General features: G+C 47.6%; 1 protein-coding gene across 2 annotated transcripts; it reads right to left on the reverse strand.

Annotated features, from left to right (window-relative positions):
• Nucleotides 1-763: 763 nt before the first annotated feature.
• Nucleotides 764-12163, reverse strand: LOC146036754 (histone H3-like centromeric protein A). 2 transcript variants are annotated; one of them, XM_083160645.1, is made up of 6 exons: nucleotides 12109-12163; nucleotides 4829-4924; nucleotides 3949-4062; nucleotides 3683-3810; nucleotides 3525-3602; nucleotides 764-1045 (listed from the first exon to the last, which is right to left on the reverse strand). In XM_083160645.1, the coding sequence occupies exons 3-6, from the start codon at nucleotides 4037-4039 to the stop codon at nucleotides 917-919; spliced, it is 426 nt and encodes a 141-aa protein (XP_083016771.1). In that variant the 5' UTR covers nucleotides 4040-4062; nucleotides 4829-4924; nucleotides 12109-12163; the 3' UTR covers nucleotides 764-916. The 2 variants fall into 2 exon arrangements, with proteins under 2 accessions (XP_083016771.1, XP_083016772.1); XM_083160646.1 differs by lacking the exon at nucleotides 12109-12163 and adding an exon at nucleotides 12038-12097.
• Nucleotides 12164-24928: the final 12765 nt, after the last annotated feature.

Raw genomic sequence — 24928 nt, forward strand, 5'->3', positions numbered from 1 at the left:
GCGCTCGCCACACTATTCTATTCTCAACTCCACACCGACGTGGATAGTGGGGGTATGAAAAGGTCGGAGGACGCGTACCGCCGCCCCTCGCGGGCTCGCTGCGCTCGCCACGCTTCGGGTTCACGTTGATCGTGGGGTGGCGTTAAAAATTGTGGGGGCCATTTAAGACTTCAGGGGGACTATTAGGGCTCCGTGGGCCATTTAACATTGTTTCCTATGTAAAAATCGCGACCAATCTGACATTTAACACTAAAATCGCGACCAATTTGATTTTTAACATTGGTCCCTATGGGAAATCGCGGCCATCGCGGGCATCGCATCGCACCCGTTTTTTAGTGCATGCGATGGTCGCGATGGGCGCCGTGCTAGGTAAAGAGTACCAAATCTGCTAAGGTCACTGTACCTGGAGTGAGCAGTGTTTATTCATATACTAATGTGGTTTACAACCAGTTCCCATAGCCTGTGAATGAAAGAGCTTACACACACTGAACTAACCAGTGCTGAAATTAAAGTGGCAACCAGCCGTTGCTAGTGGTAACGAATTGTATGCTTTATATGGTAACGAATATAGTGTAACGACTGCATTATCCACCGGTTTGTTATAGTGCACACATTAACAGTTGATACACAAGGGAGATGCTTCATAAGATTAATGCACAATATGTTAATTACTTCTATAGACTTTCATTTTTTTTTTAAACATTTTTATTGTCAGGTTACAAAAACAAGTAATAACTATATCAATTTGCAGAATAACAGTAAACCTCCAAGTCAACGTGACAAAAACCCAGAGCTTCGATGTCCGCGCTCTGCAACAGGATTATCAGAGGTCATAAATTACCTCCTGCGACGGTGTATAAACTGGGAATAAAACACCATCGACAACAAACGTGAAACTGAAAACTTTAACATCGTGCTATCCGAGGTGGCACCCTCTAATTCGCCGTGCGAGCTGAATATCCTTCACGTGCAGTGTGCCCCTCTGTGCACGGGCACTGAATAGGTAAGCGTCTTCGAAAAGCCATACCAGGTAGGCCTCAGCTGCCTAAGAAAGAGAGGTTACACTGAAACCGGAGGGTTACACAGGAAAAGGGACTTCGGGCTTAAGTCAGCATGAATCGCTACTTATTCACAAAGCAGAGTGATTATCGGACTGCGTATTCAGACCGTACACAATGCACATGCGCAAGGAAAAAATAGCGTCAGAAAACACGTATAGATCGTAAACACAATGCAGCTGGATATTGACCGTCGGTAAGCTGCTGTTTTGGGGTGAAAACCAGACTATTTCTGGATGGGGTCCGAAAAAACCCTGCAGGTCTGTGACATCAGCACTGGCCTCGTTCAGCCTGTGTCAGTCACAGATTAGTCTCTTCCATGTTCCGGGATTTGCGTATAGCAGGCCTGGCCAACCTGTGGCTCTCCAGATGTTGTCAAACTACAAATCCCATCATGCCTTGCCACAGTTTTTCTATAAGGGAGTGTTAAAACTGTGGCAAGGCATGCTGGGATTTGTAGTTTCACAACATCTGGAGAGCCACCGGCTGGCCTGTCCTGGCGTATAGATTTGCGGGGGGATAGCAGTAATCGTGGTGTTTCCTCTTCCTGGGTGGCGGCTACCTACTTCTCAGATTAGCGATTCATGATGAATTAGGCCCTTATCCCTAATAAGATTCATAGATAAGAATAAATAGTTACAGACACAGAAATTGAAAGGCAATACATGGTCAAACAGAGCAAACAGATCTTATTCCCCCATAAATTCTGTAGGCCGCTATTAATCATTCATTCACACAGATATGCCCTCATACGTACAGCCCAATCCCAGCGCTGCGTACTTGCACTTTGTGTTGCTACTTTTTTTTACCTCCGCTTTGCGCCTTTATCTTCATTGTGTAATTTCCTTGATTGTGCGTCATAAGCCCCGTACACACGGGGGGATATTTCGCTGAGCGATATATCGCTCGCGATGAGCGATATATCGCTCAGTGTCCCGTTTGCATCAGCGACCAGAGATGGTCGCTGATGAAAAATAAACTGCCGGGAAATCAGCAGTGGAACAGCAGTGGAAATCAGCTGGTCGCAGGAGCATGTTCCTGCGACCAGCGATCACTAACGGTGAGAAAACGGGAGCGCGTACCTGGCGATATATATCGCCGGTGCACACTCCCATCGCGGGCAATATGGTCGCTCAGCGACCATATTTCCCGCGATAATAGACAAAATCACCCCCGTGTGTACACAGCCTTAGAGAATACTAATTGTAGTGCTGTAGGAGGTATCTTGGGTGAAATTTAAAAGGGTGAGAGCTTCAGATAGTGAGAGATTTGGTACGAAATCTCCATTTATTTTTTAAAGCGCCAATCATTTACACTGCAAAATCCAACTGGTTCTGCAGTGTAAATGATTGCCGCTTTAAAAAAACTGGAGATTTCTTACCAAATCTCTCACTTTCTGAAGCTCTCATCCTATTAAATCTCACCCCTTGTGTCAATAAACACCTCCTACCGACTTCTGTGATCCACTGCTGCAACGGATCACTGCACAAAAACATGGTCAATCTGACGGAACCCGAGGCTGGTCATATTGGCCCAAGCTGTTCTGTAGAAGAGGCCAGGAAATCTGTGCTGGAAGATCCAGACCTGGGAGCTCTCAGAAAACGCCCCCCGTTTCCGGAACCTGCCTATCCTGCCCCCCTTATCCCGCTCCCAGTTTGCAGCAGGGAACTGCGAGAAATCTCACAATAGAGGGACGATTTCCGAACATCAGAGTAGCACGCGTATCTGTGGGTGTGCGCACTACTCACACTCTCCAATATGGCGTCTGTATTATTAATCCAGCAATCGCTCGTCTGTTAAAGTCTTCACAACAAACAGTGTTATCAGGAGTATTGGTTTTGAACATTCCTTTATGCCTTGAGAAAGGTCGCTGTGTAATGCATGTCTGTCTAATGAGCTCGGAGCTGAGCTGGGAATTCTAATTATAGTGGTGTATATAGGGGTTGTCTGGTACAGTGAGACTGCACTGGGGCTGAACATGGGCATCATGCCCACTGAAGTCATCAGTAAGTGGCCTGTATGGGATATACTATGTGCCTATTTGCACACAGACCCAATCCTGGGATGTCGCTCACAGCCCCCCCCCATTGGCTGCAGGATTGCTGACATGCTGCGATGTTTACAGGGTGAAACTCGTCACCGTTTTGCAAAACATGGGCGCACCGCTGTAAGTTTGAAGGCATCGCAGATCCCCGCTGTACTCAGGTGTGTGAAGCAGACGGCCAGCCTGCTTAAGTTTCAGCTTGTTGGCTGGTGCTTTAAACCATTCCGAATCGCAACCAATGGCTATGATGGAGATGGATCATTAGCGCTGATTCTAGTGACACGTGATGGGGTATACAGAGCAGAACACGGCCAGGATATGGGTGAGGTATACATGGCCGCATCAGATCTTAGTACAAGACATCATTCTCAGACTATCCCAAACAGAATGCAGCGAGCGGTTACGCCGCTAATAAGCCTTACCTCCTGCAATGCCATCAGCGCTTGCCTTTGCCAGATTAATGGCACTCTGCGGGAAATCCCCATGCAGATCTCTCTCACCTAAACAGAAAAAGCAGACATTACTAGCAGAGCACAGAGGAGGGGAACTGTTAGATGCAGAACAGGCAACACCATCTCACCAGGCGGTAGAACGGAGCCTTCCTGATCAGCAGCACCACTGAATTCTGGTACTCGCGTATTTCCATCAGTGCCTGAGTACCTGGGCGGTACCGCCTCCGTATGGGTGGTGGCACTCTCTGGCTTGTGTCTGGTTTAAATTAGATAGAAGACAAAGAACAGAGTTTATCAGTCTCCAAGCGCTGGACACATTACTGGTCACCACAGCGAGCTCAGTCCCGCGCATCTCCTTTAGCTTTCGTTATTTATAAGAGACACTTCCTCTTACCCTGAGATGTACCGGCCGAGGCTGCAGACACCCGCTGAGGATTGTTGGACTTCCTGCGGTTAACACTGGCTTCAGACCCTTTCTTTTTCATTTTTAGGACTATGGCGCAGCACTCTGCAGAAACAAACAATTTATGGGATAGCTTGATAGAACATTTCAAGCTTATTTTCTAAATGCAGAGCTGATTGGGGGCAGTTTCATATGCCCTGTGGAAATGGGGGAGCATCTAATGCACACTCAATATAAAAATTATTTTAAAAAAAAAATACAAATTATATATATATATTTTTTTTTCCAAAGTGCAGATTCTATTTTGGAAGACTTTCACGTAGCACACCACCGATTATCTGGCATTCGATGGTCCGGAACCTTAGACTGTATAAGGGAGTTAGGTTGCGGCAGATTTTCATCATAATAACGATGGAGAAATGATCTGCAGTGTATGGGAAAAGATCTACAATCTGATCTGCGAGCTCAATTAAAACATTCAGTGCAATTACAACTCACAAAATAAATGTAGAGAATCTGCAAACGCCCTATTAATAAACGCAACGGGTGCGAATTAAATAAACAAAACAAGAACGCAGCCAATGGGGAAACAGACGTCCCTTGGCCAGCTGTCACCGATTAGCAGCATCCGACAATGGTAACAGAACAGATTGGAATGGATTTGGAACAACAGGAGCGCAATCAATCAGGAGTTTAATAAGTTTGTCATATTTTGGTTCCAGAAGAGAACGTGTGCCTAACACATGTATGAACCTTCCCCCAAAGCACGGCGCTCCCTTACTCGCAGTACTGCTGCTCTCAGCTACCGGTAACACAAACAGGGGACTACGGTCATACCAGCAATGACACATCTCACAAGTACCGGACGTACATTGGAATGCAAGCTCACGTTTCCAGGGGAATCTTCTGTGTCACTGATTGGTATTTCTTTCTGGAAGGATTGCTATAATGTGAAGCACGGTCTGATCTGCGTTACAATGATTAAAAAAATAAATAAATAACACCGCAAAACAGCATCAATTGATCATAAAATCGGTACTTGTGTATGTTGGCGGCACCCCCGATGTGCATCGCATGCCATGTACCGGATGGCATGCGATGCAATTTTTACCCCCTATGCGATGAAAAATGGCATAAGCACCCTAAAGGGTGCTTTTCAGCACCCTAAAGGGTGCTTTTCAGCACCCTAATGGGTGCTAACAATGTTAAATGCACCCCCACGCCACACCCCACTATAAACGTGAACCCGAAGCATGGCGAGCGCTGCGAGCCTGCGAGGGGCGGCGGTACGCGTCCTACGACCTTTTCATACCCCCACTATCCACGTCGGCGTGGAGTTGAGAATAGAATAGTGTGGCGAGCGAAGCGAGCCACCGAGCCGAAGCGTGGTGAGCGCAGCGAGCCCTGCGAGGGGACGCGGATACCTTCACAGGTAAACGCCACACTATTCTGTTCTCAACTCCACGCCGACGTGGATAGTGGGGGTATGAAAAGGTCGTAGGACGCGTACCGCTGTGCTCGCCACGCTTCGGGTTCATGTTTATAGCGGGGGTGCATTTAACATTGTTAGCACCCATTAGGGTGCTTATACAATGTTTAATCGCATCGCATGGCATTGTATGCCATGTACAATGGCATACAATTTGAAAATTGTATGCCATCGCACAGAATCGCACGAAATCGCGTCGCATCGCATGCGTTATGGTATGCGATGGGCGCCGCCAAAACACAAAAGTACCATAAAATCTATATAAAGCATAATGTACGCCAATGGTGCCCACACACGTTGCAATCCCTGGGCATGTTCTAAGCGATCTCACCGGATTGCTCCTCCATAGCGACAGCTCATCGCTATCACCCCGGCGATTAATATACAGCACGCTGGATAAATCTATTCAACCACCAGGGTCCCAGTGTCCATAAATTCCAAACGTGACTCACTTCATAGTTACCAGGATAGGAGAATTCAAATCAGCGAATCCTACAGTAATTTATACTGTAAGTGACTCCAGGGGGGACTAATGCAAATGTAATGCAATGCATAGGTGCTTATATGTTAGTTGGGCGCCCTATTCTGCGTAGGAAAATCGCATCGCATGGGCCATTTTAAGGGCTGTGCGATGCGATGCTCCTATGTAATTTATTCACTGCTCTATTAGCCCCGGGGGGTCGCATCTACCGCAAAATCGCATGCAATTTTATAGGGTGTGCGATGCCATTAAATGAGCTATACAATAATATCATTGTATGATATCCAATGATGTTTTAGGCACCCCACCACTATCCACGCCACCCCGAAGCGTGGCGAGCGGTGGCGGAACGCATCCTCCAACCTTTTCATACCCCCACTATCCACGTCGAGCCCGAATCGCGGCGAGTGGACGCGGAATATATGTAAAGTAATCCGCGTGCGCTCGCCGCGCTTCGGGCTCGGTGACTCGCTGCGCTCGCCGACATGGATAGTGGTGGTATGAAAAGGTCGGAGGACACGTTCCGCTGCGCTCCCCACGCTTCAGGGTGGCGTGGATAGTGGGGGTGGGCGCCTAAAACCTCAATGTATGTCATACAATGCTATTGTATACCCGAATCGCGGCGAGTGGACGCGGAATATATGTAAAGTAATCCGCGTGCGCTCGCCGCGCTTCGGGCTCGGTGACTCGCTGCGCTCGCCGACATGGATAGTGGTGGTATGAAAAGGTCGGAGGACACGTTCCGCTGCGCTCGCCACGCTTCGGGGTGGCGTGGATAGTGGGGATGGGCGCCTAAAACCTCATTGTATGTCATACAATGCTATTGTATACCCGAATCGCGGCGAGAGGACGCGGAATATATGTAAAGTAATCCGCGTGCGCTCGCCGCGCTTCGGGCACGGTGACTCGCTGCGCTCACCACACTATATAAAATCAACTCAACGCCGACGTGGATAGTGGTGGTATGAAAAGGTCGGAGGACACGTTCCGCTGCGCTCGCCACGCTTCGGGGTGGCGTGGATAGTGGGGGTGGGTGCCTAAAACCTCATTGTATGTCATACAATGCTATTGTATACCTAATGTATACCTACTGTAATGGCATCGTACACCCTATAAAATCGCATGCGATTTTACAGGAGGTGCGATGCGATCACCCGGGGCTAAGAGAGCAGTGAATAAATTACATAGGAAAATCGCATCGCCCTTAAAATGGCCCATGCGATGCGATATTCCTAAATTACCGTACGTATGCTAATTGGGCGCCCAACTAACAGATTAGTACCAATGCATATAATGTTAGCGCTTATATAAATAACATTAATGCAGGTGACTGGCACTGACTGGCAGGAATAGGTTATACTGCATTCACCCACTTTGTGGTTATGGTAGGACAATCATATACTGTATATACAGTAGCAGGGTTATAGTGACACCTGGAGGCCAGAGGCAGCACTACATTAATAGTGTTTAACCAGTCAATTGAAAAGGAACAGTTCTATTTAATCTTACACTACTATTCGTTAAGAGTTAATGCACAGTATTTATAATAGGCTATTTCACCGTTACAGGTCCAGCGTCTGCATTTACGCTTATACATTACATTTTAATGAAAATTAAAAAGCGAGGTGTGGATTGTAATCAGAGCCGGCTGTAGCCTAGTCTGCCCAGACCTGGGGAAGGGGGTCACAGAGTGTGCCATTCACAAAATGAAGGATGCCCATGAGTACAACACCCTAGTTATACTTAATGCAGTGGCTGCTGCGGAACTTCTAAGATGTCACTGCCACACTTTCATATTGTGTGTGAGGAAACCCACCCAAGTACGGGGAGAATATACAAACTCCACACAGTTAGGGCCATGGTGGGAATGGAACCCATGACCTCAGTGCTGGGCAGCGGCACTCCATGGGATTTTTCGAAATCCTTTTAATATCCCGATGTTTCGGGGTGTGAAAACCCAGTTTTCATGGTGTACATAAACCGTTTATGTACACCTTAAAAACTGGGTTTTCACACCCCGAAACATAGGGATATTAAAAGGACTTTGAAAAATCCCATGTAGTGCCGCTGCCTGTGTATGCGCCAGCGACTACATGATCCTCCAGAAGGCACCCGGGTAATTGCTTTCACTTCCAATGAGTGCCAGGCTGACTGGATGAAAATATATATAGTTAGTGACAAATACCCACAGTGGAGGCTGTGCCATTGGGGGATGAGAGGTCCCATTACAGTTAATTATAATAAGTATTAAGTAGGATGATAGGCCCCCACACACTGCGGGGGTTATTCCCGTTCATTCTTTCTGACAAATTCCTTCTTAGATGGACAAAACCATGTGCACTGCAGGTGGGGCAGATGTAACATGTGCAGAGAGTTAGATTTGGGTGAGTTATTTTGTTTCTGTGCAGGGAAAATACAGACTGCTTTATTTTTACACTGCAATATAGATCTCACTTTGAAGTAAAACCCCACCCAAATCTAATTCTCTCTGCACATGTTACATCTGCCCCACCTGCAGTGCCCATGGTTTTGTCCATCTAAGAAAGAATGAACCAAAATAACCCCCTGTGCTACTTCTCCGAGGGGAGAAGATGCATCCAATACCCCCGTGGTCCACCTGGCAGCTCCCCAGGAGGCTCACATGCGATTTTGGAACTTGATGTGCCATTTTTTACATTGATTTATCGCATGTATAGCAGTGGGGGCAGGAGAATTTAAAAAAGAAAGAAAACCATTCAGAAGAATGGGCGAGCACTGATTAGCTCTCTCAGCCAATGAGCAGCCCGCATTCATTTCAATGGTTTTTTTTTTCTTCTTTCAAACCTCCTGCTCGGAGGTCACACCTGCTGGCACGTACGTATGGCGGCACTCGGACACTATACGTTACTGGTGCTAGAAAGCACCCGTCATGAGCCCCTGACAGGTCAGATTCCAATTTATCTTATGTTCTGAAGGTCTGATCTCCGACTCTGGTCATACACATGCGATTTGGGAACATTTCTCGGCCCAAGGCGGAATCGGGCCCAAATTGCTAATTATTTTCTATGTCATCTAGTGTTCATTTTAGCACCTTGAGTCTTTCAAAACCCCTGCAGTTCCTCTTCCCTGCCTGGGGCGTCGCATGCACCAAGTATCCAGTCACATTGCTGAGTTACATCGCCCTGTATGTATGAGGCGCACGCTCTCACAAGCAGGGCCCTCTCTCCTCATGTGCTCTTCTATCCATTCTCCCGCCAATGGCATTACATGGCATACCTACACCACAATGGCGTTTAGGATTCTGGCGGTCATAATAGAAACCCCAACAGCTCGATAGTGGAAATGCCAACAAGGGCTCTGGAGGCACCCTAATCGTCTCCCCTACCCCCCAAACCCTCCCTTCTAGTATCCAACCCCCACCCCCTGGACGCTCACTGCTAGTGCCTCCCCCTCCGGACCCTAACGTCTAGTGCCTAACCCCTGCACCCCACCACGTAAACCTAACCTTATGTCTCCCCCCCCCTACTAGTACCTAAACCTAACCACCCACTCCCCTTCCTCAGCTGGCCACTAGCTATCCCCGCATTCTTACCGATGGGGATCCTAATGAATTTGGAGTCCTGGCACTGTGAGGGCAGTTGGGATGCCGGCATTGGTATACTGAACACCGGCATCCTGACCGCAAGGATGTTAACCCTCAACCACAACAAATCCCTCGGCTAAGTGCCATTTAATGCAGCACTGTTAGTATGCCCTGTATTAGTTCTATATGGTCTTGAAGCTTTAAATAGTTATGTACTCTGTAATTGGGCACTGACAATCCTATGGTGCCATCTAAATGATAGTAAAATATGTTATATATAAGTTTATACAGCTACTGTAATGACCGGAAGATTGAATAAGTCATCCCTGGATAGACCTCTAATTAGGGATGGACATCGATGGTCTATATTTCAGAAACATCAATGTTTTTCTTCCAATGGTAGTGTTTTGGGCATTTAATGGTGCCCTTTCAATGTTTGTCGCCATCGAATGCTAATCATTTGATGGTGTTCCGATGGTGGCTTGTTTTTTCTAATTCCCACTAGCGGTGTCTGTTTCAGGGAAACTTCCTAGGTTCCTTGGTGGCTGTCTGACTCTCTGCTTCAGTCAGGAGCCGGTTTAGTCCCCCGCCCCTCTGTAGGATTGCTGATAGGCACCAGGGCCCACACTGACTCCGAGAACCAATCAGAGCACAGACTTCACCCTGCAGCAAGAGCAGTCACTCACACACAGAACACACCACAGACACACCATCAGGAGGATTCAGAGGAGACAGTGAGGTCACAGAACTTAATACCAGCTCAGACTTTTGCGCATGCGCTAGTCATATAACTTATTTTCACCATCGAATATTGGTTAGTTACCATCGCATCGAATGTTTCAATGGTGGAATCAGAGCCATTATTTGATGGTGGGCTTCCGATGTCCATCCCTACCTCTAATTATAATATCATGATCTGGATGAACTGGTGCTGCAGCCACACAATCTATTCCACGGCTTGGCCTGAGATCTGACCTGAACACTGGGCTACTGCGCCCCATGATCCTCCAACCATCAGTAATGATGGGCTGTAATGAGTGACAGTAGCAGGGTGGAACCTTCTCAGGTCATTATAAAGTTACTATAAAAAGGATATAAAACAAAAACAAAAAACTGAAAAAGTTACCGGCTAACGTCATATAAAGGCGGCATCACCCGGCCGCGGAAAGCAAATATACAGGAATCAGAACGAACAGTCCACACAGCAGCCTATCAGGGAAGGGGGGCGGTAACATCAGGAATCAGAGCACACAGTCCACATAGCAGCCTATCAGGGAAGGGGGGGCGGTAACATCAGGAATAAGATTGCGCAGTCCACATAGCAGCCTATCAGGGAAGGGGGGGCGGTAACATCAGGAATCAGAGCACACAGTCCACATAGCAGCCTATCAGGGAAGGGGGGCGGTAACATCAGGAATCAGAGAGCACAGTCCACATAGCAGCCTATCAGGGAAGGGGGGCGGTAACATCAGGAATCAGAGCGCACAGTCCACATTGCAACCTATCAGGGAAGGGGGCAGTAACATAAGGAAACAGAGAGGGACAGCAAGATAAACAGTGATATGTCTTCTACCAAAAGAATAGGGTATCAGTGTGTATGTGACCGGGAAAAGAGGGGTCATGTGCTTAGCTTTGGGGAGAGATAAAGTGAAGATAATGGGGTTTATTTCATGAGCCTTGGCTCTGAATTCAGCCAATCAGTGTCCGACAAGTCTTTTCAAAATCAGCTTCCCGCCCGGCACATAGCGCTAGTAGGAGACGGACGGAGTGAAAGTAAGCTGCCGCTACAGCGGCTACACCAGTCCCCGGAACCCCGCTGCCTGTCACCGGAGCTCCGCTGGCTGTCCCCGGACCTCACAGTGCCACCACCCCCTCCAGCGCCTGGTGCGCGTGACCCCCCAACCCCCCCCCCCCCCCCCCCAGTTACAGCCCTGGGTTGGGGGTTGCGTGCGCACAGTGTTGCTGCATTCAACAGCATCGCTGCGAGCGGGCCACCCTGCCGTGAGGTAGAAGAACCTTAAACTGGATGGATAGTTAGTTTCTTCTGTGCATGCGTGCACATCCTGGCCAGTCCCGTTGCTCTGCGCATGAGCGGCAAATCAATAGCAGGAACCATCGATGGTGGGTGGTAGAATGTTTTATAACCATCAATGGTACCTGCTTTAAAAGCCAATGATGGCAACCATCTATGAGGGATGTGCCGATGTCCAGCCCTAATTATAATCGGTTTACCCAGGTGCCCCCTGCCCAAATAGGAGGCAGCGATGTGATATACATTACACACCCCTTAATGAGCAGAGATGCAACAGCCTTTCAACTAAAGACTTAGGAAATCGCCCATAGCAACCAACCAATCATCTTCTGGCTAGCATTTACGAATTGCATTCTATAAAATGAGAGGTAGACGCTGATTGTTTGCTACAGGCAACGTCCCCACCCTTTTAAAACCCAGACACAGCATGGAGTCCTGGACCCTGCCTAGCGTCATACACGCAATGTCCCTATAACTGCGGCGTTATGCCGGAACCCGCTACCTGTGCTCACCCACCACAGCAGTCACGCGCCGATAACGGTGATGCAGCAGCAGCACTGCAGACCCTCCCTCCAGCCACCACTCACCGCGTGTCCGGCGCCGCTGACTTCCGCGCTGAATATAAAGATCCGCCCACAACCACCACTCACCGCGTGTCCGGCGCCGCTGACTTCCGCGCTGAATATAAAGATCCGCCCACAACACGCTCTGCCCGAGCTGTCCGTCATCGGAGCGGAGCGGGGCGGGGCCCGCAGGCAACCAATGGGAGAGGCGCTGCTTTTTTCCTCTCCATGAACTGTTGATTGCAGCGAGCAATGAGTAAAGTAAAAGGAAAACCAGAGCTGGAATTTGACGAGGCTGAGGGATGGACATCGGAAGCCAACCATCAAATGATGGCAGTGCTTCCACCATTGAAACTTTCGATGCGATGGTAACTAACCATCGAATCAAAAGTATTCGATGGTGAAAACTAGTTATATGACTAGTGCATGCGCAAAAGCCTGTATTGCCATTTGTAAGGTAGTAATTGAGTTTGGTGGCAGGGCCCAGGCTCTGAGCAACATATTACTTTATCATTGGACATTGTGTGTATAATATACATATATAATATTCACACAAAGCCCAATGATGAAGTAGTATAATAATTTTGTACACATTATTAACACTTTAACAGCAAGTAATCAAAATGTAATAAAATTAGATAAATTTTAAACTAACTCGTTTTAGGTTTCACTATTTTTCCAGATAGGAAAATGTCTATTTATTAAGGCAAGTGTAACTACACACACACACAAATAAGGGAGATGATATAGTGGTCATCACATCATTTATATGGTGAGATAAATATTGCAATGAGCAGGGCTGGCTCTACCATTAGGCAGCTGCCTAGGGTGCCAGGATCTGTGGGGGCACCACTATAATGCTACACACTAGGCGATTCTAGCTTCCATCGTCACATATATGGTCGCTCAGTGACCATATTGCCGGTGATACCTAGCGACCTTCGCCGTGTGTGCGCTCCCACCGCAGCCCAGCGACGGTCGCTGGTCGCAGGAACTTGCTAGAATCACTGGTCCCCAGTAAAATACTGATAACCAGCAATTCGGTCACTGAGCGACCAATCGCTAGCGACAAGGTCACGTAATATAAAAAATAGTTCACTATATATAAAAACAGTTAAGGTGCCCCTACACTGAGGCGATTTGGTCTGATTGTGGCCAATTGCGACCAATCGACCCCTTAAATCGGACAAAATCGCCTCTCCCTGACATGCTGTTGGGTCCCGTGCGCATCGGACCCGACCGGGTGCTCAGACCGGCAGGCAGCCACCCGTTCCTCCTGGCGGTGAGGCGGGTGGGAAGCAGGGATGCATGCAATCTATCACAACGGATCGCATGCGTTCCTGCCGCCGGGAAGGTCCCTGCAGGCTGTCCTGTGTCCGTACACTGCTGCGAGACGTCACAGCAGTGTATGGGCACCTTTATCTTGGTTCATTCCACTGGTACCCCAGGACTGTGTATATTGTTCCTCACTATCTCACTATGGGGCAGATGTATTAACCAGCGTTAAGTGCAAAAATGCACTTAACGCTGGTTAACTGGGGGGGATTACGTCTGTCCCTAATGTATTACTAGCGCACCTAACGTGCGCTAGTGACAGCCCGCCGAGTTACGCTCGGCGGGGCTGTCCCTGCAATCCCCCCCAGGGATTAACGGCCGGGGCGATGTATTAACAGCCTTCAAGGCGTTAATTCGCCCCGGCCGCTTCGCCAGCTCAGGGCTAGCGTTGTCCTATTCCCCACTATGGGGACAACGCTAGCCCTGCGTCTGGCTTGGGCTGCGCTGGAGATCTTGCGGTTTTTGCGAGATCTCGCGCATGCCCAGTAAGCCGGGCAGGGGGGGCGACGGGGAGTGCGCATGTGCGGGGCGGCGAGGGAGCCGATAAGGAGAGCCGTTAACGCTGGGCATAACGGCTCTCCTTATCGGCTTGGGGGATGTTAATACATCTCCCCATAATGAGTGCCCGCTTCTCCTCGTTATGCAGGAGAAGCGGGACTCGTTATTTCACAAACGTAACAAGCTTAATGATACATCTGCCCCTATATTCACAGAAACAGACAATCTCTGACCAACACTTCACTGATGATCATATAGTGGTTGCTGCCTGGTAATACTAATGCAGTATATTAATGAATGTTGTATGTGACTGACATTCACAAATATCTGCAGCTAGTTGTATTGTGTACTTATTATTATTATTGTAGCTTGCCTGAGCTGGTATAACATTCAGTGACGTCACTGTCTCCTCCAGAGCTCAGTGTGTCTGTGAAATTTGCTGCTGTTTGAGTGACTGGTGCTGCAGGGTGAGGTTTGTGCTCTGATTGGCTCTCTGAGTCAGGGAGAGCCAATCAGAACTAGCAGTGGGCCCTGTTGCCTAGAAGCTACAGCAACCATAGAGAGGGAGAGGGAGGGAAGCAGAGAGAAAGTCAGACAGCCTCCAACGAACCTAGGAAGTTTCCCTGACACAGACACAGCAGCCAGGGGAGGCATAGCTTTTGTGAATTACAAAAAATAAGCCACCATCGGTACACCATCGAATGATTAGCATTCGATGGTGACAAACATCGGAAGGTCACCATTAAATGGTAAAAACACTAACATCGAAAGAAAATCATCGATGTTTCCGAAACATCGACCATCGATGTCCATCCCTAGTGAAGTTGGCTTCTTATTCGAGCTCCAGCTTCTTATTCAGGACAATCACTTTCACAAGGGTTAATAAGTCTTGGACCACAAATGTTACACCAGAAATCCACACGGGGGGTCACTTACATATGACCCACTTGCAATTTATTTTGACCAACATGGATTTTGGCAGAAATAGGGCACTAAAGTGGGCATGGGTCCCAGATTTCATCATTTTGAATAAGTAGCTGGGGTCCTGCAAGGGTTAAACAGCATTGATCAGCAAATATTACACTGCAAACCCGCACAGGGGGGTCGCTTACATATGACCCACTTGCCATTTATTTTGACCAACAAGGATTTGGGCAGAAATAGGGCACTAAAATGGGCATGGGTCCCAGATGTTATTATTTTGAATAAGTAGCTGGTGTCCTGCAAGGGTTAAACAGCGTTGGTCAGCAAATATTACACTGCAAACCCGCACAGGGGGGTCACTTACATATGACCCGCTTGCCATTTATTTTGACCAACAAGGATTTGGGCAGAAATAGGGCACTAAAGTGGGCATGGGTCCCAGAAGTCATCATTTTGAATAAGTAGCTGGTGTCCTGCAAGGGTTAAACAGCGTTGGTCAAACAGTATGACACTTGAAACCTGCACAGGGGGGTCAGGTACATATGACCCACTTGCAATTTCTTTTGACCGACAAGGATTTGGGTAGAAATTGGGCACGAAACTGGGCATAGGTCCCAGATGTCATTATTTTGAATAAGTAGCTGGTCACCTGCAAGGGTTAAACAGTGTTGGTCAAAACATATTATACTTGAAACCCACACAGGGGGGGTTACCTACATATGACCCACTTGCCATTTCTTTTAACCAACAAGGATTTGGGCAGTAATAAGGCAGTAAAGTGGGCATGGTTACCAGATTTTATCATTTTGAATAAGTAGCTGGTGTCCTGCAAGGGTTAAACAGCGTTGATCAGCAAATATTACACTGGAAACCAACACAGGGGGGTCACTTACATATGACCCACTTGCCATTTGTTTTGACCAACAAGGATTTGGGCAGAAAATGGGCACTAAAGTGGGCATAGGTCCCAGATTTCATCATTTTGAATAAGTAGCTGGGGTCCTGCAAGGGTTAAACAGCGTTGGTCAAAAAATATTACACTTGGAATCCACACAGGGGGGTCACTTACATATGACCCACTTGCCATTTGTTTTGACCAACAAGGATTTGGGCAGTAATAGGGCAGTAAAGTGGGCATGGGTCCCAGATGTCATCATTTTGAATTAGTAGCTGGTGTCCTGCAAGGGTTAAACAGCGTTGGTCAGCAAACATTACACTGGAAACCCGCACAGGAGGGTCACTTACATATGACCCGCTTGCCATTTATTTTGACCAACAAGGATTTGGGCAGTAATAGGGCAGTAAAGTGGGCATGGGTCCCAGATGTCATCATTTTGAATAAGTAGCTGGTGTCCTGCAAGGGTTAAACACCGTTGGTCAAAAATTTTTACGGTACTCTTTACCTAGAACGGCGCCCATCGCGGTGATCGCGACATCGCGGGCAGTACATAAACGGCCGCGACGCGATGCCCGCGATCACCGCGATTTTCCCATAGGGAACAATGTTAAAAAGCCTGATTGACCGCGATTTTACTTTAAAATGCCTCAATGCCCGCGATTTTCCCATAGGAATCAATGTTAAATGGGCTACAGAGCCCAAATAGGCACAATTAACCCTTAAATGTCCCCCCAATTTTTGTACGCCACCCCACGATCCACGCCAACCCGAAGCGTGGCGAGCGCAGCGAGCCCGCGAGGGGCGGCGGTACGCGTCCTCCGACCTTTTCATGCCCTACTATCCACGTCGGCGTGGAGTTGAGAATAGAATAGTGTGGCGAGCGTAGCGAGCCACCGAGCCCGAAGCGTGGCGAGCGCAGCGAGCCCCGCGAGGGGACGCGGATACCTTCACAGGTAAACGCGTCCCCTCGCGGGCTTCACAGGTGTCCGCTTTTCGCCACGGATACCTGTGAAGCCCGCGAGGGGACGCGTATAACTGTGAAGGTATCCGCGTCCGCTCGCCACGCTTCGGGCTCGGTGGCTCGCTGCGCTCGCCACACTATTCTATTCTCAACTCCACGCCGACGTGGATAGTAGGGCATGAAAAGGTCGGAGGACGCGTACCGCCGCACCTCGCGGGCTCGCTGCGCTCGCCACGCTTCGGGTTGGCGTGGATCGTGGGGTGGCGTACAAAAATTGGGGTGACATTTAAGGGTTAATTGTGCCTATTTGGGCTCTGTAGCCCATTTAACATTGATTCCTATGTGAAAATCGCGGGCATTGAGGCATTTTAAAGTAAAATCGCGGTCAATCAGGCTTTTTAACATTGTTCCCTATGGGAAAATCGCGGTGATCGCGGGTACACGATTTTTATGTACCCGCGATTTACCCGCGATGCCCGCGATGACCGCGATTTTTTACCCCCGACGCCCGCGATTCTAATCGCGGGCGCCGTTCTAGGTAAAGAGTACCAATTTTACACTTGGAATCCACACAGGGGGTTCACCTACATATGACCCACTTGCAATTTCTTTTGACCAACAAGGATTTGGGCAGAAATAGGGCACTAAAATGGGCATGGGTCCCAGATGTCATTATTTTGAATAAGTAGCTGGTGTCCTGCAAGGGTTAAACAGCGTTGGTCAAAAAATATTACACTTGGAATCCACACAGGGGGGTCACTTACATATGACCCACTTGCCATTTCTTTTGACCAACAAGGATTTGGGCAGTAATAGGGCAGTAAAGTGGGCATGGGTCCCAGAATCATCATTTTGAATAAGTAGCGGTGTCCTGCAAGGGTTAAACAGCGTTGGTCAGCAAATATTACACTGGAAACCCGCACAGGGAGGTCACTTACATATGATCCACTTGCCATTTCTTTTGACCAACAAGGATTTGGGCAGAAATCGGGCAGTAAAGTGGGCATGGGTCCCAGATGTCATCATTTTGAATAAGTAGCTGGTGTCCTGCAAGGGTTAAACAGCGTTGGTCAGCAAATATTACACTGCAAACCCGCACAGGGGGGTCACTTACATATGACCTGCTTGCCATTTATTTTGACCAACAAGGATTTGGGCAGAAATAGGGCACTTAAATGGGCATGGGTCCCAGAAGTCATCATTTTGAATAAGTAGCTGGTGTCCTGCAAGGGTTAAACAGCGTTGGTCAAACAGTATGAAACTTGAAACCTGCACAGGGGGGTCAGGTACATATGACCCACTTGCAATTTCTTTTGACCGAAAAGGATTTGGGTAGAAATTGGGCACGAAACTGGGCATAGGTCCCAGATGTCATTATTTTAAATAAGTAGCTGGTCACCTGCAAGGGTTAAACAGTGTTAGTCAAAACATATTACATTTGAAACCCACACAGGGGGTTCACCTACATATGACCCACTTGCAATTTCTTTTGACCAACAAGGATTTGGGCAGAAAATGGGCCCAAAAATGGGCATGTGTCCCAGATATCATTTTGAATAAGTAGCTGGTGTCCAGCAAGGTTGAAAAAGCATTGGTCAAAAAATATTACACTTGGAATCCACACAGGGGGGTCACTTACATATGATCCACTTGCCATTTCTTTTGACCAACAAGGATTTTGGCAGAAATAGGGCAGTAAAGTGGGCATGGTTACCAGATTTTATCATTTTGAATAAGTAGCTGGTGTCCTGCAAGGGTTAAACAGCGTTGGTCAAAAAATATTACACTTGGAATCCACACAGGGGGGTCACTAACATATGACCCACTTGCAAATTCTTTTGACCAACAAGGATTTTGGCAGAAATAGGGCACTAAAGTGGACATGGGTCCCAGATTTCATCATTTTGAATAAGTAGCTGTTGTCCTGCAAGGGTTAAACAGTGTTGGTCAAAAAATATTACACTTGAAATCCACACAGGGGGGTCACTTACATATGACCCACTTGCCATTTCTTTTGACCAGCAAGGATTTGGGCAGTAATAGGGCACTAAAGTGGGCATGGGTCCCAGAATCATCATTTTGAATAAGTAGCTGGTGTCTACCAAGGGTTTAACAGCGTTGGTCAAACAGTATGACACTTGAAACCCGCACAGGGGGGTCACTTACATATCACACACCAAAAATTTTCTTTGACCTACAGGCATTTTGGCAAAATAGGCAGTAAAGTTGGCATGGGCAACAGATTTGGTTGAATGGACAAAGTAGCTGTAGTTTGCAAGGGTTAAACAGGTCAGATCAAATAATGTAAACCATACATTAATGTATAATCAGTTTAAACTTTATATACTTTAATGGAAATCAGCGGTGCAAGTAATGGGGTACCGCGTGGTACGGCGTACCTGTAAGAAATATATTGCAGATCGCCGTACCACTTCCCCCCGACCCAATCAGGAGCAGCTCCTATTGGCTGGTGACCCGGCGCTATATTTCAAATAACCATGGACCTGTTCAGAAGATATCCCAGCTCGTGACATGTCCGGCTCGTGAATCACAGCCAATCGGAGCTGCCGGCACGTCATTTTAAATAGCTGCGCCGTGGAGTCGCAGACAGATGGACCTGCTCTAAGAGAGACATCCGGGTTTCCACTGCTCTGCCCGGCTGTCGCCTTAACCACACAGTGGCGCAATGTATTTAACCCCTGGCACTATGCATGTTACCCCTGGCACTGTGCATGTTACCCCTGGCACTGTGCATGTTACCCCTGGCACTGTGCATGTTACCCCTGGCACTGTACATGTTACCCCTGGCACTGTGCATGTTACCCCTGGCACTGTGCATGTTACCCCTGGCACTGTACATGTTACCCCTGGCACTGTACATGTTACCCCTGGCACTGTGCATGTTACCCCTGGCACTGTGCATGTTACCCCTGGCACTGTACATGTTACCCCTGGCACTGTGCATGTTACCCCTGGCACTGTGCATGTTACCCCTGGCACTGTACATGTTACCCCTGGCACTGTGCATGTTACCCCTGGCACTGAGCATGTAAACCCTGGCAATGAGCAAGAAACCCCTGGCACTGAGCATGTAACCCCTGGCAATGAGCAAGAAACCCCTGGCACTGAGCATGTAACCCCTGGCATTGTGTAAGAAAACCCTAGCAATGAGCATGTAGGTAAGTGGCACTTATGTGGCATAATATGTAAGAGGCACTACCGTGTGTGATATATTGTGCAATGGGCATTACTGTGTGTGGCATAATGTGGAATGGGCATTACGGTATGCATAATCCCCTGTCGTACAAAGCCATGCCCTAAATTTTTGCGGCACATCTTTGGTGCACACTATCCTGTTTTTTGGGGTATTGGGTTGTTTTGCACTGTGGGGCATAATTTGCAATAAGGGTGGCATTATGTGGCCCGCATTATTCTTTTCACAGGTATGTGAGATAGGGCATAAATTTAGAGATTGCAGGGGGTGACAAACACCCTACCACCCACCCCGGCTGTGACATATTGGGGGGGGGGGGGGGGGGGCGAGAGAGGCGGTGGGGAAGTGTGTTCTACCACATCACCAGGACCACTTTAAGCACTGGTGTGGGGCATAATGTGAAGTGTGCAATACTGTGAGGGACATAATGGGGAAAATTTACTAAGGCTAATACACCTTAAAAAATTTGTATAGTAAAATACAAATTTTTAGAAATATACGTATTTTCAGGATTTACTATCCTGAAAATACGGCAATTTGTATTGTATTTATGGCACATTCGTATTTGTATTTACAATTACGAATGTATACGCCATCGGAAAATACGAATAGGAATCACCATTCAAATGAATGGTGATTCCTAATTTACTATGTATGTAAAATATGGCCGCTAATTAGCGGTAAACGGCCGCTAATTGCCGACCAATACGCCACGAAAATACACTTCATTATCCTGCCGTATTTGGCAGAAACCTGCATGGATCAGTCCCGTGAGCCCCGTGAGTAGAATTTGCTTCCACAGGTCTCCCCTTGGAAGAGCAGTGGAAACCCGGCTGTCTCTCTTAGAGCAGGTCCATCCGTCTGCAACTCCACGGTGCAGCTATTTAAAATGACGTGCCGGCAGCTCCGATTGGCTCGTGATTCACGAGCCGGATATGTTACGAGCCGGGATGTCTTCTGATCAGGTCCATGGTTATTTGAAATATAGCGCTGGGTCACCAGCCAATAGGAGCTGCTCCTGATTGGCTGCCGGGCCGCGATCTCCTATTGGCTGGCAATATTTCAAATAGCCGTGGACCTGCTCAGAAGACAGCTGGGCAGCCCACCACTCTCTGCCCGGCTGTCATATCGCTTCTGTTCTGTCAGGTGAGCCAGCATGCAAAAGCATCGGCTGCGGGTCGGGGGGCAGTGGTACGGCGACCTGCAATATATTTCTTACAGGTATGCCGTACCACGCGGTACCCCATTACTTGCACCACTGATTTATATTAAAGTATATAAAGTTGAAACTGATTATACACTAATCTATGGTATACATTTAACCAGGCCTGTTAAACCCTTGCACACTACAGATACTTTGTCCATTCAAACAATCTGTTGCCCATGCCAACTTTACTGCCTATTTTGATGCCACAATGCCTGTAGGTCATAGAACATTTTTGGTGTGTGATATGTACGTGACCCCCCTCTGTGGGTTTCAAATGTCATACTGTTTGACCAACGCTGTTTAACCCTTGCAAGACCCCAGCTACTTATTCAAAATGATGACATCTGGGACCTATGACGATTTTAGTGTTTATTTTCTGCCCAAATCCTTGTTGGTCAAAAGAAATGGCAAGTGGGTCATATGTAAGTGACCCCCCTGTGTGGGTTTCCAGTGTAATATTTGTTGACCAATGCTGTTTTACCCTCGCAGGACACCAGCTACTTATTCAAAATGATGACATCTTGCACCCATGCCCACTTTACTGCCCTATTACTGCCCAAATCCTTGTTGGTCAAAATAAATTGCAAGTGGGTCATATGTAAGTGACCCCCCTGTGTGGATTTCAAGTGAAATATTTGTTGACCAACGCTGTTTAACCCTTGCAGGACACCAGCTACTTATTCAAAATAATGACATCTGGGACCCATGCCCACTTTAGTGCCCTATTACTGCCCAAATCCTTGTTGGTCAAAAGAAATGGCAAGTGGGTCATATGTAAGTGACCCCCCTGTGCAGGTTTCCAGTGTAATATTTTTTGACCAACGCTGTTTAACCCTTGCAGGACACCAGCTACTTATTCAAAATAATGACATCTGGGACCCATGCCCACTTTAGTGCCCTATTACTGCCCAAATCCTTGTTGGTCAAAAGAAATGGCAAGTGGGTCATATGTAAGTGACCCCCCTGTGTGGATTCCAAGTGTAACATTTTTGACCAACGCTGTTTAACCCTCGCAGGACACCAGCTACTTATTCAAAATAATGACATCTGGGACCCATGCCCACTTTAGTGCCCTATTACTGCCCAAATCCTTGTTGGTCAAAAGAAATGGCAAGTGGGTCATATGTAACTGACCCCCCTGTGTGGATTTCAAGTGTAATATTTTTTGACCAACGCTCTTTAACCCTTGCAGGACACCAGCTACTTATTCAAAATGGTATCTGGGACCTATGCCCATTGTATTGCCATATTTCTGCCCAAATCCTTGTTGGTCAAAAGAATTTGCAAGTGGGTCATATGTAAGTGACCCCCCTGTGCGGGTTTCAAGTGAAATATTTGTTGACCAAACCTGTTTAACCCTCGCAGGACACCAGCTACTTATTCAAAATGATGAAATCTGGGACCCATGCCCACTTTAGTGCCCTATTTCTGCCCAAATCCTTGTTGGTCAAAATAAATTGCAAGTGGGTCATATGTATGTGACCCCCCTGTGTGGGTTTCTGGTGTAAAATTTGTGGTCAAAGACTCATTAACCCTTGTAAAAGTGATTGTCCTGAATAAGAAGCTGGAGCTCGAATAAGAAGCCAACTTCAGCCTGGTTGGAATTTGGGGGATGTGAGAGAGGACGACACCCCCGCTGCACGTGATGCTTGTAGTATTGCAGCATGCATTTAGTTTGCGGGGTAAGTTTAGTAAATCTTCCAAATATTAAAAAAAAGTGATGTTGTCCCTAGCAACCTATCGGTCTATCATGTCTGTATTGCATCCTACAAAATGATAGACATAATCTGATGGGTTGCTATTGGCAACACCACCTCTTTTAATTCTTAGAATTTTAGTAAATTTACCCCTTAGGGCAAGATGGATGAAGCTTCATAATGCAGGGTTGCCTAACCTCCCGGAATGGCCGATGTGACATAGGATATGGCGTTGGATGGTAATTATAATGGCAGAGGGGGCTGGAAGCATCGATGCCGGTTTTGCGTTCAAACCTCCAAGAACGCAGCTAATGGAGGTTTGGCCAATCTGCTTATACACAGATCTGTTGAATGCGATACATTACGGAATACATTATGGAAATTGCACATTATGGGCAATGCCATCTTTAGCTAGGCTTACCATACTGCCCCATTACACGGGGTCACCAATGAACTACACAGGGTATTGGGCACTGAAGATACAGAAGGGGACTGGAGAGACACAAGGTAGCTGGATCTGGTGAGTCAATGGAGGGCTGAAGATACAGAAGGGGGCTGGAGAGACACAAGGTAGCTGGAGCTGGTGAGTCAATGGAGGGCTGAAGATACAGAGGGGGCTGGAGAGACACGAGGGAGCTGGTGAATCACCAGGCAGCTGGAGGGACTGAAGGTGGCTGGGTAGACACAAATGAGCTGGAACTGGTCAGGAAATGATGGGCTGAAGATACAGAAGGGGCTGGTGAGTCATCACGATCCGGGAGAGACTGGAGAAAATGTTAAAGCACGAGAAATACTTTTTTTAACCAGAATTTCTACATAAGACGACATGGACATGGTATCAGCAGGGCCGGTGCGAGGGTGTTCGGCGCCCTCCTGCAAACTATAAATTTGCGCCCTCCTATACTTTAGAAAGAGACAGCAAGTAACAAATCTGGACGCTGAAAAAAAGCTATATAATGCCCGTAGTGCCACATCATGTGCCCAGTAGCATCAGTGTAGTAACTATACATTTCGGTTCCCTGTGCCAGAAAAGGAATTAGGTCCCTGTACCTCCTGCCACCCATACATACATACATACACACACACACACACACTGAATACAGGGCGAGTGCGCACTGTGCCACTTATGAACATTGTTCCAGCTTGAGCTCCTTATGCACGATGTGCCAGGTAGAGCCCTTAGACACCCTGCACTCGATAGATCTTCTATAGAAATACTGCACCAGCACTAAGCACATCATAATGTCCATTACACTTTATGCCGCACATCGTAATGCCCATGACACATTATGTCTCACACCGTAATGCCCTTTACATATTATACCACACACCATAATGGCCATTACACGTTATGCCGCACACACTGTAATGTTTATTAGACATGCCACACACCGTTATGCCCATAACATATTATGCCACATAAGTTCAGCTTACCTACACACTCATTGCCAGGAGTTAAATGCTCGTTGCCAGGGATTACTTGCTCCTCTCCAGGCGCTTTATGATTGCTACACGCTAGTTGCTTTGGTGGTTTACATGCTTGTTGCCAGGGGAGTTACATTCCTGGGGATGCAGAGGCACAGCATACCAGCGCTCCTGGAATCAGCACTTCCTGGTAGCGCTAGGCACCCTGACAGAGGCGCAGGAGGCACTCAAGTGCCTCACTCCTCTATTGAGGCGGACATTTTTATAGGGGCACTGGGACTCTGTCTGTACATATGTGCATACATAGGGCATGGGAGGACCTGATACAGGGGAGTGGGAAGTAGAGGGAGGAGACTGAGGACTGAGCCACCTGCCATACAGTAGCAGGGGTAAACCCAGGGGGGGGGGGGTCCCATAGTAAACACATACATACACATAGCATAATTATAAAGGACATACACGCACACATACCATACTGATAAGTTGGGAATAAATCCACTGTTAAGTTCGAGGATAAATAAATGACACGTAATTACATATTTATCCAAAATAATATATTATACAATATTGCTTAATTCCAGACAGGCAGAACAGAACAGCACAGCATCCAGGAACATGTGGAGTGTGGAGGAGGAGGGGCAGGGGCAGGGCCCCAGCACTTCCCCCCCTGCTGTCGTCACATCAT

The sequence above is a fragment of the Crinia signifera genome, chromosome 9 (genome assembly GCF_055691185.1).
Source record: "Crinia signifera chromosome 9, ASM5569118v1, whole genome shotgun sequence".
Classification (NCBI taxonomy): domain Eukaryota; kingdom Metazoa; phylum Chordata; class Amphibia; order Anura; family Myobatrachidae; genus Crinia; species Crinia signifera.

Excerpts from the sequence above, each read along its gene's own strand:
- LOC146036754 (XM_083160645.1), bottom strand. The coding sequence starts at position 4,039 with ATGAAAAAGAAAGGGTCTGAAGCCAGTGTTAACCGCAGGAAGTCCAAC. Across the intron at positions 3,811-3,948 it reads CTCGGCCGGTACATCTCAGG|ACACAAGCCAGAGAGTGCCA; the intron begins GTAAGAGGAAGT and ends AATTTAAACCAG. Across the intron at positions 3,603-3,682 it reads AGGCTCCGTTCTACCGCCTG|GTGAGAGAGATCTGCATGGG; the intron begins GTGAGATGGTGT and ends TTTTCTGTTTAG.